Source organism: Eptatretus burgeri, chromosome 2 (genome assembly GCF_056783735.1).
Source record: "Eptatretus burgeri isolate ZD-2024b chromosome 2, Ebu_testis_v1, whole genome shotgun sequence".
In the NCBI taxonomy this organism is placed as follows: domain Eukaryota; kingdom Metazoa; phylum Chordata; class Myxini; order Myxiniformes; family Myxinidae; genus Eptatretus; species Eptatretus burgeri.
The window spans coordinates 152,079,224-152,102,149 of record NC_140962.1 but is presented as its reverse complement, the minus strand read 5'-3'; the positions used below and the strand labels follow the sequence as shown (position 1 = coordinate 152,102,149).

Sequence of the window (22,926 nt, the reverse complement as noted above, 5' to 3'; positions counted from 1 at the left end):
TATAAAATTATTGCACATTTATAAAAATTATTCACAAAATAACAATGTTCTGTTGTATTAACAACTTGCACCTGTGATCAAGTTGAAAGAAGCTCCACAATCAACGATGGTCACGAGGTGCAGGGCACCATTTCTCTTTGTAAAGAACACGTTTCTCAACGTTAAATGTGTTTTTTTTACTGCTCAACGCAAATAAAACTTAGTCACTTTGGCACACAGATTCCAAATTTGTCTGAACAGTGAACACGGTTAAGTAGCATCCACCAGTTGCAAAGAATGTCGAAATAAAAGACTCATGAGACTTCGACAGTTTAACCCGAGATACAATGTGAAACGAGAACGGCATTGTGACGTCATGAAGTCGACCGATATGGCTCCGCCCACATTATTACATCATTATACTGTCGTGGTTCTGCAAAACTGCATGCCTCTAAGGCAAAGGCAACCAACATACAGTGATCCCCAGGCAGTTATTTCATTCGGATTTGTGTGGTTAGTCCTTCCCTCAAGTCTCGTGGGTTTATAGGATGAAGTGCGTTGTGTGGGACTCGTCGTTCGGTCTAATAAATATCTCTTTGATCCGTACTCTGACCTCTACTCTAACCCTTTACTTTTAGTCAAAGTGCACAAACAAGCATGCAGGCACGCCGCGATGCTTCCCATGGCTCGGATCATCCCCATTGCACACAAGACAACCTTCCTCGGGAATTTGCGCGCCATTTTCCATTCAAATCTGCACGCCAATGCCGAACCGGCATCTCACTTTGCTCACCACTTTGACCACAAATGCCTCCCGCACACGGGAAAAGTCCTGCACCCCTTCGTACCTCTGCAGCGCTACAATTCGCCACTATTTCGAGCATCGTGCGGCGTCGGCCATTGTTCTTGGTGCCGCGCGATGCTCGACCATGCTACAGACGCTATATTCTCCACCGCATCTCACCGGGAACATCCCGGGTGAATGTCCAGAATTATTACAGCCCCCCATCCAGTCATCAGACCACGGCAAGGCCGTAAGCAATGAGGAGGGGTCACAGGAAGGGCGATCCAGGGATTTGGTTAGGGTCCCGAATGTGCATTGTGGCCCATGAAGGAGCCCATACGTGGTGGAGAAAGTCCACTACCGTCCTACATACAAACTACACTCAGTGCACGTTCGGAGCCGGGGTTCAAGCTCGAGGTGCGTGCTCGCCATGCTAAGTCAGGAGCTCTGAGCCGTGCCGAAGCTGGTGGGCATCCGAGCCGATTTCCGGTCCCGGAGCCTGGCGGGGCATGGCTCGAGCCACTGTGGCCCAATAGAGGAGTGGCATTTGGGCCACAGTGTGTCGCTTTCCGGTCCTCGCCCCATCCTTCCCCTGGGGCTTATAAAAGGGGGCAGCGCAGAGCCGTTGGGAGAGCTTCTTCTTCGAGAACATCACCTGTGTGCGACTGCCGTCCTTCGAGAGCATACAGTGGACTCCCTGCCGTCTCTGTCTGTCTCAAACAACAAAACCAATAACTGTGGTCGTCTGCTGGACAAATCATTGACCAACTGATCATGTGCTTCATCAGCACTGCCAGAAGTAACATTGAATGAGATAATTATTGGCAGGCATGAGGCACCTTGCCCATGAGTACGGACACTGAACGGGATTGAATGCAGATTACAACATTTGGCACGTTCAGTGTGGCCTGCACCATAAAAACAAGTTTGCTAATCACCGATTCACCTTCCACAGACTGTACTTAAAAATGAGTGCATGGCTGGTTGAGCAAAAACTGCAGTTCTGATCATAACTATGGAGGAAAGGGTCAAATCAATGGTTGTTGTTGTTTCATATGCAGCCTGTGGCTGCTGGTTGCATCATTTTATGGAAGCGAGGCTGTGCCGCTGATGCAGTACCCCTGTTACCAGACATTGGTATAGATTTTTCTGAAAGTACAGATGGTTACCAGGCAACCAGCCAAAAATTTCCAATCACTTTAATATCGTTCATGCTCGTTGGATGCCGAAAATTCTCCAATAATTTTCTGCACATTGGTAGGAAATAATTTCTACCTCTGTATATAATTGTGAACCACAACAAAATTTTGGCAGGCATTTTTGAAGAGCTACAAAATCAGACTCCATCAGTCACTTTTGGTTGTGGGGCCAGGCGGAGGTCAGAAGTTACGTCACAGTTCAAATGAAATCTTCGAAAAAAAACAAATGTTTGATTTACCGCATCAAGACAGGGACCATCGTGCAATCGGATGGGGGCTTGAAGGACCTTTAAAATTATACATCGGTGCACATTATAACACGAGTAAGTTTATCGTCAATTTAGTAAAGTCCCCCCCGGTCCCTGTTTAATTTCAAGTTGAACATGCTGACTGGTATACATCTTGGAAATAGTTCAGTGATGAGAGTTTGAGATTTCAGAATGAATTTTTACAAAATGGGATATTAATCAAGTTCATCATCAACTGGTTGCAGTTGCCACAACTCACCATGCTCTGGGTTCATTCCCTCCTCCTCAGAATCAACTAAGTCCTTGTCTTGTGCCTTGATCAGGATTCCAGAGGGTTTTGCAGCAGGTCCTCCCATCTCATCGGCATCTTTTCCACATCCGGGCACAATGGTCGGTTCCAATTGTCGCCGCACATGGCACGACTCCATGTAATGGCAGAGCTCAGCATACATGGTGGAGGTGAACTTTTGCGTGGCCAAAGAACAAAGTTGAACCCTCACCGGAGCAGGCTCGGCACGGGCACAGAGCGCCCCGAAGATCTCGGTCCCTAACGCTGTAACAGCGGCTTGGAGCACCTCCTCTGTCAAACCCTGGCTCGCCAACCAGTCCGGGATGGGACTGACATTGCCCCGAGTTCTTGACAAGTCCATTTTCTATCAGGAACCTGCACAGAGATATTGAAAACAATAGGTGACTGTTGTTGCTATTTTTTAATTGTCCCTTCTGTGCTATGGGGAAGACAAAGAACAAGGGAACAAGAAATTAAGCCGAGGACGCACCAACTAATTTCTTCCAATGCTACGCAAATGGACAGTCGTGGAATAATCGCAGGAAATCGTGGAAAGGTCCCACGGCTACGATGCACCAAGCCACACCAAATGATGCCAAAGAACTGGCTGTCATGGGGTCTGCCACAAAAACTAAGAGGGTGAGCTTTGATTGGTCCCTCTTCCACATGTCAAAAGTCCAGAAACAGGAGGAGAACAAAATGGCATGGGCGAAATCTCAGCAGAAGAAGTGTCTCACAATTTTGGCTGCCCTTTTGGAAAAAAAATCTCACAAAATGAAAACACTGAAGAACGGCCTCTCACAAGGATCTGTTCTAACGCCTCTGCCTGATGGCAGTCAACCTTTACGCTCGCAATATTCCACCAACATCTTAATACATTTACTGCGTCGGCATCTCTCTGGTAATTTCAACGCCAAGGTTCGAAGATGCAGGTATCATCCTTGAAGATCTCAAGATCATGGAGAAGCGCTTCAAATCATGGCGATGAGAACCAAACCAAATGCCAAAACATTGGACAACTCTGCCTTCCACCGAAATCACTTTAAGGCAACCAAAACACTCAGTGTGAAGCTCTCTGGCAAAACCTTGACATAAGCCAAAATATCTTCCTGTAAAACTTGACCATACACTTGCTTGCTTACTTAATATCCAATAACGCTGCTTGTCATGTGGAGTTTTGAATGATCTTTCACCGCTTTCGGTCCATCTTCGGCCCGTGTTCCGATTATATTTTCGGAGACCTTTATTTCCTTCTTGCCGGCATGCCGCCAGGTCTCTCGGCCATCCAACCCTTCACCTCCTGTCAAGTGCCCAGCATAATTACTCTTTTCAGTACAATTACCTTGATCCCCCATATGCAACATGTGACCAATCCATCTCCACCTCCTAATTTTAATTTCTTCTTTGATGTTTTTCCCTCCCTGTTAACTGTTGATTCTCTTTCTTACTATGTCAGGCCAGAAGATTCTCAAGATTTTTCTTATGGCTGCCTGCTGAAGATGAAATACTCCAGTTTGCACGTTATTTATTTGGTGATTTTCCCAAGATTCACAACAAAAGAGGAGAACCAACTTCACATGACTGTCAAAGATCCTCAGCTTAGGTTTGGTGTTATTAGACTTTGACTTCGACATTACCTTGATTCAAATGAACACATCATTTGCCTTTTGTATCCTGCATCTCGCCGTCCTGTTACGGTAACCGTGGATATGTAAACTTGTCAACCTTTGTGAATGGTGAATTGTTGCACATTAAGTTGTTGTTGTTTGTGTGCGGCGTGCATGCTCGTGCTTTCTGTTTTGGCCATGTTAATTTTCAGCCACATTTGTGCTGTCTCCTCCTGTAGCCTATTTCCTTTCTTCCGCATGCTAAGTAAGGACTGTGACATCAGGTCGATATCATCTGCAAAGCACAATTCCTCCAGCTGTTCAAATTGATTCTTCCAAGTTATCATGTTCCTTCTCTGCTCAGTTGTTTTCCACAATATCCACTCCAACACCACAAAAACAGTAATGAAGACGACATGCAACGTTGTCCGATTCCTGTGTAGTAACCTCATATTCAGATGACAATTGTTGTAAATTTTACTGAATTTGTATCCATTGTCTGTACTCTTTCTCATCCGTATACAAATTCATCCGACACTCCATTCAGTCTCGGTATCTTCCACATTGCCGAACACCTTTTCAAAGTCAACGAACGATAGGTAAAGGTGCATATTATCTGGATCCGGAGCCGAATCTTCCATAGATTACCGAGCTGTTCCTTTACTTCCTCCACTCCAACCTGAATCTTCTGAAAAAGCCCTTCCTCACCTCCTCGATAGATACTCCCAGCTATTGGCAATTCTCTTGACTGTTCTTGTGTAAAAGTTGAAGCAAAATACCTGTTTAATAAGCCTGCCATCTCACTTTCCTCACTAACCACTCTCCCGATGCTATTCCTCAATGGGCTCACACTGGTCCTAACCTGTTCTTTTCCCCTGATATACTAAAAGAAAGCCTTGCTATTATGTTTAATATTCTTAGCCATGTCCTTCTCATACTCTCTTTTGGCTTGCCAAGTTATTTTCTTCACTTGTCTCTGTTTTACTCAATAGTAATATAAATCTAACTCCAGTCCTGCTATTTTAAACCTAATAAATTCCTTCTGCTTCTCCTTAACTCACTGCTCAACCACCCTGGTCTCTTTCTACTTCTAGTTTTACACCTCATTGGAATGTACTGACTCTGCACTCGACACATTGGGTCCTTGAAGGTTTCTCAATTCTCTGCTGCTGATTGTCCTGTTGTTAGCTGCTCCCAATATACATCACCCAATTCTCTCCTCATACCCTCAAGGCTTACCTTCCTGAAATCTAAAAGCCATATTCTCCTATCCTGAACTCTAACCTTGAACAGAATCCTTGCACACAAGATGTTATTGGTCACTTGATCCTCAATTCTCCCTTACCTCCACCATATTGGGATCGTTACTTAAAAGGAGGTCTGACACCGCACTCCCCCTCGTGGGCTTATCTACAAACTGGGTTAAAGAGCAATCCTGGACTAAAACGAGGAAATCCTCATCTGCTCTGCCCTTTCCCTGTTCCTGAACCCAATCTATCCCTGGCAAGTTAAAATCCCCCATAATCAATACTCTTCCCTTACCACATGCCCTTTTGAATTCTTCATGTACTCCTTCCTCCTCCATACCCAAAGCCCGATAAAAGCATCCTATCAGTATCTTACTGTTTTTTACAATCTCTAATCTCTACCCATTTCTCTTTAACAGGCCCCCCCTAACAAACGGACGTCAACATTGTCAGACGGAATGAAAACCAGTCATTCTTGTTACAAAAACAGCTGAAATTGATGAAAAAGCGGCCGAAATTGAAACCAACACAGTAATTACGGTCGCAATAGCAAATATAACCGAAACCAACACGTTTATTCTACACGAAAGAACGGTCGTGATGGACACAAAGACGGTCAATCCCGAAATAGACCGGTGGGGAATGGAAGCAACATCGGTTATTTCCGTCGTGAAACACGGAGAGCGAGGCGAAAGCGATTCATTCCGGTTACCATAACATGGAAAACATGGCGGCTTGGAAAGTTCTTGAAGTTATGGTAAGTTAACTTTAACGTAGTCTGCCTTGAATATATCATGTCTGTAAATGAAAACCCGTTTATGGTACGGGATATTATACAAGGAGCGATAAATGCGCCCTCTTGAATTAATGTGTGGCTGACATTTCGTGCAATTCGTGCCCCCGTGCTGCAGCGATCAGTGACGATTGATCGTTTATATTTGCAAGAGGTAAAATTTGATAGTAATACTAAATTGCAAATTCCAATAAAGTAACAGTTAATATGAAGTAAAAACTGTTAAAAGATCCCATACACGATCCCCTATATTGAACTGGGCATACACAACTAGTGATCCTTCACTCGGGGGCTCGAAATACAGGCAAACCAAACATTATCATCACAACAAAATTCAGTTTAATAAATTGTTAAAACTCCATCAGGTACTACCCACTATATATTATCTATATTACATTTATGTTCGAGGCACAAGCACTAAAATTTTACATACAGTAACAGGTCGTTCTACTGCATCCGCCATCTTGTTCGCACTACAGTAACCGGAATGAACCGCTTTTGTTTCGCTCTCGGACGTTTCGCGATGGAAATAACCAATCTTGCTTCCCTTCCCCACCAATCTATTTCGGGATTGTCCGTTTTTGTTTCCGTCACGACCGTTCTTGTGTGTGGAATAAACGTGTTGGTTTTCATTATATCTGCTATTGCGACCGTAATTACTGTGTTGGTTTCAATTTCGGCCGCATTTTCATCAATTTTAGCTGTTTTTGTAACAAGAATGATGGGTTTTCATTCCGTCTGACAACGTTGGCGTCTGTTTGTTAGGGGGGCCTGTTTAAGCAATGCTATCATTTACCCAGATTGCTACTCCTCCTGTTCTCTCCTTCATATCACACCGATACACCTTGTAGCCTTCCAATCCTGTTCTCCAGTTACTCTCCTCCTTAAACCATGTCTCACACTGCAACTCTATCGTACTCCTCACTATCTACTTTGGCTTCAAGCTCTTCCATCTTATTATTTGAACATGTCATTGGTATAGAATATGTTTAACTTTTCCCATCCTGAAATTCTATTTTCCTGCCTGCCCTTACTCATCACAATTACATCATCCGTTCCTTCCTTAATAGCTTCCCCACCCTCCGCTAACCTGAATTCCTTCCTCAATTCCCAATGCAAACCTTGCTGCCCCCTTTCTATTTAACATGCTCATGGGCCCGTTGAACCAAAGTTTTATTGGTCTTCATCCTTGTTGCATACCCACCTGCTGTGCTTGGGCCAGCGCAAGGATTATGTGTTTGTTATTATTATTGCCACGTGATGCTACCATTCCTATTATGGTGATAAATATTATTCGTATTAATTAATATTTATATGTTTTGTTACAATGTTATTGTTATTCATTTTGCAATAAGAATGGCATGGTAGGATGACGTATTAAGCTGCTTTATATTCCTTAACATGGCTTGCATTTAAAGCGTGGGAATTCTAACAGATTTTTTAGTCGTTAATTAGCTGAATCAACCCAGGAGGTCATGACGATTATTTGTGTGAAATAAAATCCCACACAAGAAGACTCCAGAAAAACACATCACACATCACACACACTGACACACACACACACACACACACACACACACACACACACACACACACACACACACACACACACACACACACACACACACACACACACACACACTAAAGGGTCCACAGCCATGTTCTTCATTGCACGAGTCACTGGCGGCCCCTGGTGACCTAAAGTGTGGCCGATAATACACAAATGTGAACACACCCCATCATAATCAGCCATAAATGCTATCAAATTGACCCAATGGTTTCAAATGAGTTTCACAACGCGAAGCATAAAAGCAATACAACTACATCAGGATATGGTTGCAGTATATAAACAATTCTGCTTGCAGCTCAGTTAACCACAATGAAGAAGAGTATGTGGAGGCGGGACCGAATAGCAGCCATTACGAGTCCTGCAGGCGATGCAGCGGTTATCACGCTGATGTGTTTTTGGCAAAAGTGGCCCTCCACTAAAACAAGAGTGAAGATCACTGGTCTGCAGGGCCTGAGGTGTCTTGTGGGTCTTTTGGGTCCTTGAGGTCTCAAAAGGTCAAAGGGGTTTCAGCAGTCTAAAGGGTCAAAAGGTACGTTCCAATTGTGTGACAACAATTAATACACTATGTAATTAATAGACATAAAAAGCATACCTCACACACAACTCATCCATTTATAGTAGACTAGATTACCCGTGAATCCATTGGGTTCCCATTGTGACAGCGGTTGATAAAAAAAATCATTTAAAAAAGAAAAAGAAAAAGATAGCTCCAGCAAACTATACCGCTGAGGTTGTTTACATCTATCTATAATTCCAGCAATGTGTGTGTGTGTGTGTGTGTGTGTGTGTGTGTGTGTGTGTGTGTGTGTGTGTGTGTGTGTGTGTGTGTGTGTGTGTGTGTGTGTGTGTGACCGCTGTTTCTCGACAACAACTGGTCCGATCTAATTGAAACTTGCCAGGTATATTGCTGGGGACCTGAGTGTGTCCCTTTTCAAGGTTTGATATTAATCGGACAAGTGCTTCCCAAGTTATGGCCATTTATTTACCAAACCAATAATGGACACGGTGCTGCGGAGGCGTGGCCTGCGTTTTTTTCTGGCACGCAGTTTGAAGAAAAAATTTTTTTTGCACATACGGCCACTGCTTCTCTTCTCTTTGTGTTTTTCCTTGCGATGACATTGCGAAAAGGCAAAATACGTTGGCGCTCATTGAATAATTTGCAATTAAAACTAAATTGCGAATAATCGTAACTGCGATATGCGAACTTCCGGACAGTGAGCACTTAACTTCCGGACTTCCAGATAGTGACGACTTACTGCATTCTTTCTCGATTTCTCGACTTACTGTATTCTTTCTTTCTCGATTTCTATACTTTCTCAATAAATTATAGAGACATAAACACAATGCCCCAATCCAGTCGTCGTTTACGAGAGCGAAGGAACGAAGCTGCGCATCGTGCACGTGCAATGGAATCTGACGAAGCACGAGCTGCTCGCTTGACACGCGATGCTCTGCACGTGACAAGGCGTCGTGCTGCTGAAACGGATGAAGAACGAGCTGCTCGCTTGGCAGACAACACTGGACGTGAGGCAAGGCGTCGTGCTGCTGAAACGGATGAAGAACGAGCTGCTCGCTTGACACGCGACGCAACGTGCATGACAAGGCGTCGTGCAGCTGAAACGGATGAAGAACGAGCTACTCGCTTGGCAGACAACACTGAATGCGAGGGCAAGGCGTCATGCAGAAGAAACGGATGAAGAACGAGCTGCTCGCTTGGCAGACAACAACGCGAGGCAAGGCGTCGTGCAGAAGAAATCCCTCACCGGTAAGAAGACCGGCAAGTAAGGGATGCCCTGCACCATCAAGATGTACACCGTGCGAGACTAGAGCAGGCTCACCATGAGAATCACAACCTTGCTCGATACGATGATACTGTTGTGGTTACCAAATTCGCAAACCACCATTCAGGTCCCTTAGGTGAGGTATCTCGGCAAGTATATGTGTAGTTCGGCCCAAACCCGTTGTCTAGTGGGAATACATGTCATTTATGCGTGCTGCGACTCTTCAGGATAGCCGTTTTTCTTTTACTATCTTTATTTTGGACCAACCGCCATGATTACCACCACAACCACAACATCAACCACCAACCACAACGCCGCTTCACCACAACCGCCACGACCTTCCCGTCACACCTCGCCACCGTAGCATCGCCACCGTTCTTGCCCCGCTGTGGGTACCGGTGTTGGACTCGTGCAGGGCGCGCATCGAACAGCGTGTACAAAATCACGGATTTTGTGCTTCAAAAACGGATCAAAAACGACACACGCCCACTTTTTGCCGTCCAATCGGTGAGCGAGGGGCGATTTGGCCCCGCCCCCAGGGCGATCGATATATGCAAATTTCTGGATCAAAAAGCCTTCACGCCCACTTTTTCTCGGGCCAATGGGGAGCGAGGTGAAAGGTCAAAGGGAGGGGCTCAAAGGCGAAGCTACGGGGGGATAAAAGGACCGTGTTCGTCAGTCAGAAGAGAGTCAGGAGAGTCCAGAGGAGGAGAAGAAGTGAGGAGGGGAGTCGAGAGGCGGAGAGTAGGAGAGTCGGAGAGTCCAGAGGCGGAGAGTAGGAGAGTAGGAGAGTCGGAAACAGAGAGTCAAGACTTCGCGGGCGGTGGAGCTGCTCGTCGTGTGCGTTGGAGTCGGAACGGAGGGGACGGAGCTGTGGAAAGGCGGCGACACCAGACGAGGGGGTGCTCGCGTCGTGCAGGGAGCTGCACCCGAGGGAGGCCGACAGCGCGACCTGGCCGAGGTGGAGACGCTCGTCGCGGGATAATAAAGATCCTCTATTCCCCGAGCATCAGCAACCCCCTCCTGTTTCCCCCCGCGCTGAGATAGTGCGACCAAGGGGGCCCCTTTCCCACCCCCTACCAGACACCGTCCGCGAGGCCCGCGGAGTTGAGGCACCATCGCCGCTCCGCGTCTCATCACCAGACGGGTAGGCGCGACCCGGTCTCGGCCTCAGGCCCGCCTCATCCTTGAGGGTATTTCTTTTCCTTGGTTTTGGGTATGTGTTGTCGGCGCCGTCTGTGAAGTAGAATTGTATAAGTGTTGCCGTGTGCTCGGTAGTCGGTATTAGCTCTGCATTGTGTTTTCGCTTACATTTGCTTTTGTGTAAATTACATTGTGTCTTTTCTGTGTGCTTTTGGTGGAATTGAATGTGTGCTCCCCGTGTGCCGCGAATAAATGTGCTTTGTGTTGAACTGTTCTCCCGCTTCGCTTCGTCTTTTCCTCTATTGAATCCCCATCTTGCTTCACGTAAAGGGTTGGTAGTGGGCTGAATACGCCCGATAATTAATCAAACCGTCGAGGTCGACGATAACACCGTCTGGTTATTCTGATAGTACGGAACGGGTCGCTAAGTGGCCCGTGTCCGAAGTCGACCTGCGGCGAGGTGCGATCGCCCGGTCTACCCTCCGCGTGGGTACTTAGGTAGGTCGAATTTGGCGAGCAACCCTATCCCACGCGGGGGCTGATTGGCTCGATCGCGGTGAGACCGAAAGGTCCACCCGTGACTGGTTCCCGGCGTTAGTCCGAGAGGGTCACGACTGGATTGTCCGTCCGGTGGGCGACGTGCCGCGATTCGAGTTACGTGGCCGTCAGCACGCCGGCGGGCGCGAATCCGCAACACTGGTGTCAGGTCGTGCGATACAAATTCATCGCCCTCCTTGCGGCACTGGTATTGGAGAACGGGACAACGGGCTCTCCTGTCTCCAGCGAAATTCACGGGAATCGGTCCAGGGGTGAGAGAAGCGACCCCCAATTCCCTCCAAGTTACGAGCGAGTTAAATTAACCCTTCACGAGAAGCAAGATGGCGTCTCAAGGCGAGCGGGAGCCGGGGGTATTAGAAATGTATATGTGTAGTAATGTAGAGTCCATGGTCCAGGATGAAATCCCCGAGCAGGAAATGTTGATTGTGCAGGAACACAGACTCGCCCAACTGAACCCACAGCCCGAAATGGGTGCGGCAGCGGCCGCGGTGTATGACACCTCCCCCCCCCCCTCTCCACCAAAACCCTTCCCCGATCCCTGCCGAAACGGCTCACCCAAGCGCACCCGACATGGCCCAGCTATTCACCATGCTGGCAAAGATGAATGCGGAAATGATCGAAAAGATGGAAGCGAATATGAAAAACGAAATGAAAGGCATGAACAAACAAATGAACGAAAAGATGGATACAAATACAAATGAAGTGAAAACGACGATGGATGCGAATACACAGCAAATGAGGGAAGAAATGAAAAAGCTGCGGGGTGAAACGCAGAACATGGGCCGATGCCTGCAGGCGGGCATGAAGGCCGTGACCAGGGAGCTGGGAATGGCGACTCCACGTGTGGGAGCAAACGAGCTGGAAGGGGGTGCAACGGCTGACAGGCCCGCGGTGGAGGCGGGTAAAAAAATAATTCGGGTGGCGTGTTCGGCGAGGGTCGTGACAGAGGAATCGACGGTGACCAAAAGGGAAAAATTAAATGGGGAGACCAAAACGTGTGAGACGAGACACGAGGTGACGACAAAGGAAATAATAATAGTTGAGACAAGAGAGGTAAAGGGTGAAGAGTTGGCAGTGACGGTAGCCGGGAAGGGAACGATAGAGGAGAGACTGCACGGTGAGGACGGGGTAAGTGACGCACACACACACACGGAGGTAGTGGAGGATAAAGGGGGTGAGCTCGCGGAGCGTGTAGAGACCCAGTGCGAGCACCTGGATGGCCTCCTCCAGGAACAAGGGAAGGGAGTATGCCCCCTTGAGGCGAGTCACGACCAGGTGAGTTCGGTCGTGTTTTGCGAGGTTGGGGGGAGGAGTGCTGCGAACGGGTGCACGGAAAGCTTGGGGGGTATAGAGGCCCCGGAGACCCTTGTGGGGACACGAATCCCCAGTGTGGTTGTCCCTGTGTGTGTGGTGCAAGGTGTGAGTGCGTCCCCGTGTGTGGAAGCGACCCCGTGTGTGAGTGGTGAAGTGGCGATTGTGCCAGAGTACGTGCTTCCCAGCACGCCGTGTGTGGATGAGGCACCGTGTGTGGAAGAGGCCGTGTGTGTGAGTGAAACGGCCAGTGTGGATGAGGCACCGCGGTTGAGCGCCCCCGCGTGTGTGAGTGAGGGACGGTGTGTGGATGAGGCACCGCGGGTGAGTTCCCCCGCGTGTGTGGATGAGGCACGGAGTGTGAGTGAGGCACCGCGGGTGAGTGCCCCCGCGTGTGTGAGTGAGGCACGGAGTGTGAGTGAAGCACCGCGGGTGAGTGCCCCCGCGTGTGTGAGTGAGGCACCGCGGGTGAGTGCCCCCGCGCGAGTGAATGGAGCACCACGTGTGAGTGGTATTGGTTATGCAAGGGAGACCGTGTGTGTGAGAGAGCGGTATGTGAGGGAGATGTCGGTTGGCATGCGGGAGCACGCAGCCGCGTCTCCCGGTGTGAATGTGATGGAGTGGACTGTGTGCGTCGGAACATGCAGGTGTGCGTGGGTCGAATGGCGACGACGACGGCGACAGGAGAAAGAAAGCCGGGTAGCGGCTGTAGTTGTTTCGGGGACCGTGCCGGATTCACCCAGCCGCGAGCACAAGGTTCGTGCTGTGCAACGCACGAGACCGCCACGTGCTCGCTTGCGAGAGTGAAGTCCCGGTCCGGAAACGCCAGCGGTGGATTTGCCGATCCCGCGGACGGACAAAGTTTAGGCAGGACTACGGATTTGGACCGGACGGGTTCTCCACGCGATCGTGTGTGTTAAGCTCCAACGGGCAAAGCACACGTGTTCGCGTGGGGAACCCCTCGAGACGTGGGGCTTGTGTTTTTTTTTTATGCGCACGGTGACGCCATGGCTGCACGTGGGGTTGGAATCCGGCAGGAGGGGTATCTCTGCCGGATGGTACCGTCCAAGGAGGGACGAGGAACACGTGCAGCTGCATGATGTCACGGGCAGGTGCAAAGTGCGCGAGCTCTGAGTTGCCGCGCAGGTGCTGCGCATGGAGAAGAAAAAAAAAAAAAAAAAAAAAAAAAAGCAAGCCTCACTTTCGGGTGCACAGGATCCCTGGGCAAGGGGTGGAAGACCCCCTTGAATCCTGGGCACAGGATGGAAACTAGTTAGGGGGAAGGGTTAGCTTAGCTAGACCGACTTCATGGGGCAGGGGTAAGTCCTCATGGAGTCCGTGGAATGGATTAGTTAGAGGGATTGTAGCCAGATTTAGGTTGGGAAATAAAATGAATTTTTGAGTTAGGAGACAGTGACAGACTTGTGAATGTGTAGAGGGGACGTAGTTTAGCTACGTAGTGTTAAAAGGAACGTGCTGTAGTATAAGGGACGACGTGGGAGCACGAGTTAGTTAGGGGGTGCAGATAGGAGGATGGCAGAGTTCAGCGGTGTGTGTGTTGAAGAGTTGGCGAGTTGTGAGGTGAGTACTTGGCGAGTGAGTGAGGCCAGCGGGTCTGTGTGTATGGAGCGAATGGGGAATGCATGGTGCGATGAGTGATTGGGGGGAGGAGTGACTCCCGCCCAAGGGACCCCGGGGTCAGTGTAGAGTGAGTTAGCTGGGTTAGTCAAATTGAAAAATGGAGGTCGTTTTGTTGTTGGTGGGAATGTAGGCTCGAAACCCATTTGGAGGGGTGCAGGAGCCCTGTTGACGGGCTTGGGAGCGTGGCTGCGAAAGGCGAGTCTCGCTGAGTGGGTCCCCCGCCCCCCAGGGTAGTCGGTCGCGGTAGGCGATGCGCCGATGGGGGCCGGGGATAGAGTAGTGGGCACGGGTGCGCCTGCTTGGTGCGGGGGCCCGGGGCGCCATTAGCCGCGTGGGCAGTGTTGTGGGCACGGGTGACCCTCGGAAAGGGGCCCGGGAGGCCGGCCTGCCACGTGTGCGTTTCAGGGGAGGTGCCATGGGGGGCACTCCCCGGTGTTAGGGAGCTGGTAGGCTCGGAGGCAGTGTAGTGCCCGGGGGTGCCATAGCGGGAGAATCGGCAGAGGGTCGTGCCTGCCAAAGGGAGCCACGTGTCCCAGCCAGGAGACCGTGTGAGGGCACGGAGAGAAAATTGGGGGGCGAGGCCCGAAATTGTGAGGACACCAACACAGGCGACGGGAAACTGGGTTGTTAGAACCAATAGTTTAAGCGAGAGGCGCTTGTTGAAAGCCCCGGGGTAGTTTAACAGTTAAATGGTTAGGGTAGATTAGGAGATGTACCCCTCCGCACCATCCATCCCCTTGCTCTCGTTGTGGGCCGCTGGACCCACTTTGTGTTATAGATCGCCGAACTCTGGGGAGGCCATTCTGAGGCTTGAGTTGGGCCTCGACACAGGACGTTAGCTCTCCCTTATTCCCCTCCGGGAAGGGAACGTAGGGGTTGGGAGTAGGCTAGGTGACAGGATAGGTTAGCCTACAAGGACAGTAAAGGGGGTTAGGGGACGATTTATAGTGGGGAAGTAAAAATAAAAACAACAAAAAAATAAGTTGGGGCTAAATTGGGGTTTGACAAATTAAGGGAGTGGGTATGTACAGTAACAGGCAAAGGCGATAGGTTGGGAGGGAGACAGGTAGGTAGGTCCGAGCCCGCCTTCCAAGTGGCCAGCACCACCGCACCCCCTCCACCAACCTCCATTGAACGGCAAAGGCTGGCCAACTTCATCGGCTGGCCGTGTTTTTCTTCGAGGCCTGTGCCGGCCAGTTCGTCTGCCGGCTGTGTTTGCCTGCAGCGGCCTTCTTCTGCGGGCTGTGTTTGCCTGCTGCCTTTGCCATGCCATGCCCACTGCCCAGGTTCACCAGCCCCATTCAATTTTGCTTTGCCCCCCCCCTGTTCATTTCCATGTGCGCCAGGATCAAGGCAACAGTTTGCAAGCTGCGAGAACTGCCCTGTTGGCAGCGACAACACAGGCCTGCAGTGGCGGCCCGTGCACCGTGTTTGTGTCCATCCATCCATTCGTTGTGCTCATTGCGTGTGCCACTTGAGCTGGCACGGAGACTGCTTTTGTGCAGCCCATGCACCGTTGTGGTTCACTGCATTCAGTTCAAACCGTTCATGCATCCATTCGTTGTGCTCATTGCGTGTGCCACTTGAGCTGGCACGGAGACTGCGTTTGTGCAGCCCATGCACCGTTGTGGTTCACTGAGTTCGATTCAAACCATCCATCCATCCATTCGTTGTGCTCATTGCGTGTGCCACTTGAGCTGGCACGGAGACTGCGTTGTGCAGCCCATGCACCGTTGTGGTTCACTGCGTTCAGTTCAAAAGGGAAGGCCTTGGACTGCGTGTGAGCAGCCAGCCACGTTCCCTGTCACCTGCATTGTTTGAGCCAGAGACTGCATGCGGGCAGCCTGGCTCCCTGCTAACTGCTTTTCTTTTGCAGAGTTCAATGATCCTGGGCCATGGTTTAGTGAAAAATTTGTAAGTTAAGGTTAAGATGTACTGTAAATATGAGTGCGCCCCCGGCATGTTTGTCTTAGCGCCGGCAATTTTATTTAAGTCGTCCGTGTGAGTGAGTTTGTTTAGATAGTTACGCAGCCCTCAGGTTATTTATTTTGGGGACACGAATACCATGAATGTCGCACTCAGGGATCCGTAGGTAAAATGTACTAGGGGAAAACTACACATGATGGCACACGAAAATTTGACGACTCGAGACGAGTCTGTAAAAAGGGGAGGGGGTAGTGTTGTGGTTACCACAAATTCGCAAAACCACCATTCAGGTCCCTTAGGTGAGGTATCTCGGCAAGTATATGTGTAGTTAGGCCCAAACCCGTTGTCTAGTGGGAATACATGTCATTTATGCGTGCTGCGACTCTTCAGGATAGCCGTTTTTCTTTTTTACTATCTTTATTTTGGACCAACCGCCATGATTACCACCACAACCACAACATCAACCACCAACCACAACGCCGCTTCACCACAACCGCCACGACCTTCCCGTCACACCTCGCCACCGTAGCATCGCCACCGTTCTTGCCCCGCTGTGGGTACCGGTGTTGGACTCCGTGCAGGCGCGCGTCGAACAGCGTGTACAAAATCACGGATTTTGTGCTTCAAAAACGGATCAAAAACGACACACGCCCACTTTTTGCCGTCCAATCGGTGAGCGAGGGGCGATTTGGCCCCGCCCCCAGGGCGATCGATATATGCAAATTTCTGGATCAAAAAGCCTTCACGCCCACTTTTTCTCGGGCCAATGGGGAGCGAGGTGAAAGGTCAAAGGGAGGGGCTCAAAGGCGAAGCTACGGGGGGATAAAAGGACCGTGTTCGTCAGTCAGAAGAGAGTCAGGAGAGTCCAGAGGAGGAGAAGAAGTGAGGAGGGGAGTCGAGAGGCGGAGAGTAGGAGAGTCGGAGAGTCCAGAGGCGGAGAGTAGGAGAGTAGGAGAGTAGGAGAGTCGGAAACAGAGAGTCAAGACTTCGCGGGCGGTGGAGCTGCTCGTCGTGTGCGTTGGAGTCGGAACGGAGGGGACGGAGCTGTGGAAAGGCGGCGACACCAGACGAGGGGGTGCTCGCGTCGTGCAGGGAGCTGCACCCGAGGGAGGCCGACAGCGCGACCTGGCCGAGGTGGAGACGCTCGTCGCGGGATAATAAAGATCCTCTATACCCCGAGCATCAGCAACCCCCTCCTGTTTCCCCCCGCGCTGAGATAGTGCGACCAAGGGGGCCCCTTTCCCACCCCCTACCAGACACCGTCCGCGAGGCCCGCGGAGTTGAGGCACCATCGCCGCTCCGCGTCTCATCACCAGACGGGTAGGCGCGACCCGGTCTCGGCCTCAGGCCCGCCTCATCCTTGAGGGTATTTCTTTTCCTTGGTTTTGGGTATGTGTTGTCGGCGCCGTCTGTGAAGTAGAATTGTACAAGTGTTGCCGTGTGCTCGGTAGTCGGTATTAGCTCTGCATTGTGTTTTCGCTTTTACATTTGCTTTTTGTGTAAATTACATTGTGTCTTTTCTGTGTGCATTTGGTGGAATTGTATATGTGTGCTTCCCGTGTGTCGCGAATAAATGTGCTTTGTGTTGAACTGTTCTCCCGCTTCGCTTCGTCTTTTCCTCTATTGAATCCCCATCTTGCTTCACGTAAAGGGTTGGTAGTGGGCTGAATACGCCCGATAATTAATCGAACCGTCGAGGTCGACGATAACACCGCTCGGTTATTCTGATAGTACGGAACGGGTCGCTTAAGTGGCCCGTGTCCGAAGTCGACCTGCGGCGAGGTGCGATCGCTCGGTCTACCCTCCGCGTGGGTACTTAGGTAGGTCGAATTTGGCGAGCAACCCTATCCCACGCGGGGGCTGATTGGCTCGATCGCGGTGAGACCGAAAGGTCCACCCGTGACTGGTTCCCGGCGTTAGTCCGAGAGGGTCACGACTGGATTGTCCGTCCGGTGGGCGACGTGCCGCGATTCGAGTTACGTGGCCGTCAGCACACCGGCGGGCGCGAATCCGCAACAATACCGATTTCTTCCGAGAGGAACTTCATGTTGTGTACAGGCACGCGTTGAGCAGGACCTCATCTATGTATAATTCCAGCAGTGTGTGTGTGTGTGTGTGTGTGTGTGTGTGTGTGTGTGTGTGTGTGTGTGTGTGTGTGTGTGTGTGTGTGTGTGTGTGTGTGTGTGTGTGTGTGTGTGTGTGTGTGTGTGTGTGTGTGTGTGTGTGTGTGTGTGTGTGTGTGTGTGTGTGTGTGTGTGTGTGTGTGTGTGTGTGACCACTGTTTCTCGAAAACCACTGGTCCGGTCTAATTGAAACTTGCCAGCTATATTGCTGGGGACCTGAGTATGTGTCTTTTCAAGGTTTGATATTAATCGGACAAGTGCTTCCCAAGTCATGGCCATTTATTTACCAAACCAATGACAAGACACGTTGCTGCGGCCATTTATTTACCAAACCAATGACAAGACACGTTGCTGCGGCCATTTATTTACTAAACCAATGACAAGACACGTTGCTGCGAAGGCGTGGCTGCGTAGGCCGGTGCGCAGCCGGCCGACGATGACGTCACGGGCCGTGCCTGTTACGATGGGGATCGGTGCCTTTGTTACACTTACCGTAGCGTAGGAGTGGCAATGGTCAATGGCAGCGAATGTCATGGCAAGCAAAGACAGGGAGGTAAACTTGATTTAAATTAGGATTTTAATTCACTCTGTGGGTGTAAGTATCACAGCAATTGTTACGTCAATGCAAGCGATAATTTGTGGAATGCATGTGAACATTCCGTACGGGCACGTACCACTTCCGGATAATGATGACTTACTATATTCTAATAATTTCTCGATTTCTTTTCCGCATTTATAGATAAACACAAATGGTTCAATTCAATCGTCGTTGACGAGAGCGAAGGAACGGCCTGTGTAGTTGCTTGAAAGGTTTTTTTGGGGGGGTTTGCACGTACGGCCAAGCGAGAGCGAAGGAACGGCCTGTGCGGTTGTTGTTTCTGGTTCGCGGTTTGAATTTTTTTTTTTGGCACGTACGGCCAGGCATGTACGGGCATGCACGTACTAGTTGATCAAATTCTCCCAAAGAGTACTTGACTGAATCGGGAATTGATTTTTTCATAATTTTTTCGTTACCCAATTTGAACAAAACTTGATACTGCACACCGCAGGAGAATGGTAAGGTGGGTCGAAAATTTTTGCACTATCGTGTACCGTTTTGGCTGTATTTTGGGAACATACATACATATATACAAGATGAGTTTTAGTAATATATAGATAGTACATGGCATCATCCTGGAAACACTTCCTTTTCCCCAAAATAATTCCCACTGCTTCTTCAATGCAAAACCTTCCTCCTCCCTCAACAATGCTTCCAGCGATTGGTTGACATCTATCGCTCTGCTCATAATTTCTATTTCATTTATTAATCTTGGGAGAATCCCAGAAAACATTAACTCGCAACACTTTGCTTTCGGCCGTTTACCCTATCGCTTATACCAATTTTTCAAAACCTCCGAGTAAACTTTCCATACATTTGTTTTGCTCCGAGATGCAACACAACCAGAGTCTTCCTGCCGGGACCCGATACGACGTCATTTAACGTGTCCCTAACTCCTACTCCTTTGAAACTGCACAGACCTCTACATCTCTATCAAAACCTATAAAAGATTTAAAAAAAGCAAAAGAAATATCTCTATCTCTCTCTCTGTATGGCCACATCTTTTAAGTTACAAACTCCAAACTCAGGATACAGATGCAGCTTTGTATGGGGGGGGGGGGTAACGTTGTCTACGTGGCCATAGCCTCACACAGAGGTTTTGGGGTGGGGGAGGGTAACATTGGCTATGTGGCCATAGCCTCACACAGAGGTTTTGGGGGGGGGGGGGAGGAGCGTAAATTCTCCATGTAAATGTGTACCATGTCACACCACCTAATGGTGGTGGCAGAGGGTGTTGCAATTTCCAAATTTCCTTTGGCGACAGTGTTACCGACGTTTCTCTTCCCACACAATGCTGGGTAACTGTGGGTATTTAATCGCCCACAAAGACAAAGACAGTCTCCCAGACCTCATTCTGACCGATCTCCATTACTGTACCCTCACCGCTACCCACGCCCACCATAACCTCACTGCTACCCGTGCCCGCCTCACCCTCACCGCAACCCATGCCCACCATAACCTCACTGCTGCCCGTGCCCGCCCCACCCTCACCGCTACCCACGCCCACCGTAATCTCACTGCTAGTCGTGCCCGCCTCACCCTCACCGCTACCCACGCCCACCGTAACCTCACTGCTGCCCGTGCCCGCCTCATCCTGACCGCTACCCACGCCCATCGTAACCTCACTGCTGCCCGTGCCCGCCCCACCCTCACCGCTACCCACACCCACCGTAACCTCACTGCTGCCCGTGCCCGCCTCACCCTGACCGCTACCCACGCCCACCATAACCTCACTGCTGCCCGTGCTCGCCCCACCCTCACTGCTGCCCGTGCTCGCCCCACCCTCACTGCTGCCAGTGCTCGCTTCACCCTCATTGCTGCCCGTGCTCGCCCCACCCTCACTGCTGCCCGTGCTCGCCCCACCTTCACTGCGCCCGCTGTGCCTTCACCACTGCCCACGCTCGTCAGCAACATCACTTCACAACTGGAACCAACTTTTCCAAACAAATTATCGATCCATTCCTTTAGCCTCGTCACAACTATCCTCAAGTGGGCTGTTCCTCACACTTCCTCCAACAGTGAGTTCCCTCTGCTTCCTCCATCCCTGATGTGGCCCGCAATGAGCATCCATCACACATTATGTACTCCCTTTCCCTTCTCCTTTTCTCTCCGTTAGCCTTCCCCCCCTCCCCTCCCATAACCATATCGCCAAGGCCCCAACGGAATTAACCACTCGACTTGGAGCGACAAACAAAATAGGCCTCACCCTGCGTCTTCCAATGAAAACGAATACAAATACCCGCATAAAAAAACCGCAACCTCGAAAGATACAAAACACACAACAGCCGTGACAGACATCGAGACAGTAGAATAAGTGGAATAAGCAAAACACACACAAACCACTCATCTTCGTCTGACGAGGGACATTCCAAAACGAAACACATTCCATGTGCGCACGAGCTCGGTGAGCCGAGTGTAATGAACGAAATCGATGATAAATCAACGGCGTTGAAGAAAGATCTCCGAGAGGAACTGGCACAATATGCATTCGACACGTAACGACCTGCATAAAGCAATCCTTACCGAACCTGCATCACGCAGCAGCATGCGCCGACGTCATGGCAACGAGGGGCTTCTGCGCATGCGCGGAGGTGCATCGTGAGGCGATTCATTTGTTGATAACACAAATGATAATGAACATATAACATATTGCTTGGAATTTATTATTAATCGATACGTAAGAGACTTTCATTCCCTCCAGGTCGGAGTCCGATAAAACGTCATCCCCACGAGGACATAAAAAAAAACAAACAACAGCCGTCGACAACACCGCTTAGTTTCCCTGCCGTGCCTGGTGGTTGCACCAAAGCAGGGAACGTTGTTGATGTGCAGTACTCTTTACAGAGTACTGTCCAGTGCTGGGGCTCGTCAGGGCAACACATCGCTGTTTCAGCCCCCAACACGGGCGAAAACCGATAAGTAGCTTCTGACGTTGAAATTCGTGCATTATTCGAGTCCCTTCTGAGTTTGCAGTCATGACGTCACAATGGTATGGAAATTCAAAGACAAAGTGACACATTGCCTTGAGACCTCTCCAACATCCTAAAACACACGGCACATTCACGATACCGTTGTAAAAATGCACCAACAACTCTTTTGTTGTCGGTTTTTTTAATCAGGAAATACTTCTGACAATAAACATAAAGCAATTAAAGATACTAGTACGGGCTCGTAGGGGCGTGCCCGTCGGTGAGTGCCAGTATGTTCTCGGTCTCTCTGTCTCTGTCTCTGTCTCTCTCTCTCACCTCGAAAAGGCACATCCGCAGGTCCCCAGCAATATTCCTGGCAAGTTTCAATCGTGCAAAAGGAACAATAAAAAATAAATAAATATTAATTGTGACGTCATTTGTCACGTCATAGCACCATGTCTTGTCATTGGTCGACAGATAAATGGCCGTAACTTGGGAACCGCTCGTCTTGAACAATGAACCGTTCAGAAATGGATTCTGAACATCAAGCCTTGCTTTTCCACACAAACGAACGATAGCTTTCGAAGGGAAATATGCTTCGACAGCTTTATGAACTCCGACAAGAAGTGGCAACATTTCTATATTTGCAGCAGAAAGCAGATCTCTATGACAAGTTCCAGTCTGAAAGATTTTTGCCATCTCTAGCTTACCTGGTGGACATCTTTGAAGCGCTGAATGCCATCAACCTCAAACTGCAAGGGAAAAACATCAACATAATCATGCACCACGACGTCATTCGACTCTTCATGGCCAAACTCGACCTCTGGAAATGTCGAATTCATGATGGAAATACAGCAGGTTTTACTAACTTGGATTCTGCTCTCATTCACAGTTACTTTGATTCTGAGTTAAAGAAACAAATAATTACTCATCTGACTGAATTGAAAGCAGAATTCATCAGATACTTTCTGGATATAGATGAGAAGCGCGAAGCCTGGAAATTCATTAGGAATCCATTTCAATGTGAAGTAGCTGATATTTCAGATGAAGTGCAAGAGGAGTTTCTTGAGTTAAAGTTCAATTCCTCGGCTGAAGAAGACTTCAAAAAAACTGGATCTCGAGATGTTTTGGGTCACGTACCCTCCTGTTTACCCTTTGATCTCACATCAAGCTCTTCGGATCAACTTATCTTTGTGAAGCTGCAGTTTTCCACGCTCGTC

General features: G+C 49.4%; 1 protein-coding gene across 3 annotated transcripts in view; it reads right to left on the bottom strand.

Moving 5' to 3' along the window:
* LOC147033571 (uncharacterized) overlaps positions 1–21,854 on the bottom strand; it is a 42,830-nt gene extending 20,976 nt beyond the window's left edge. Inside the window, exons 1-2 of one of the 3 annotated variants that reach the window (XM_085856729.1) lie at positions 21,321–21,854; positions 2,470–2,874 (exon numbers count right to left, since the gene is read on the bottom strand). In XM_085856729.1, the coding sequence (XP_085712855.1) occupies positions 2,470–2,860 (391 nt within the window). In that variant the 5' untranslated portion in view covers positions 2,861–2,874; positions 21,321–21,854. The remainder of the gene's footprint in view (positions 1–2,469; positions 2,875–21,320) is intronic. The other 2 variants (XM_085856722.1, XM_085856714.1) reach the window with 2 other exon arrangements.
* Positions 21,855–22,926: the final 1,072 nt, after the last annotated feature.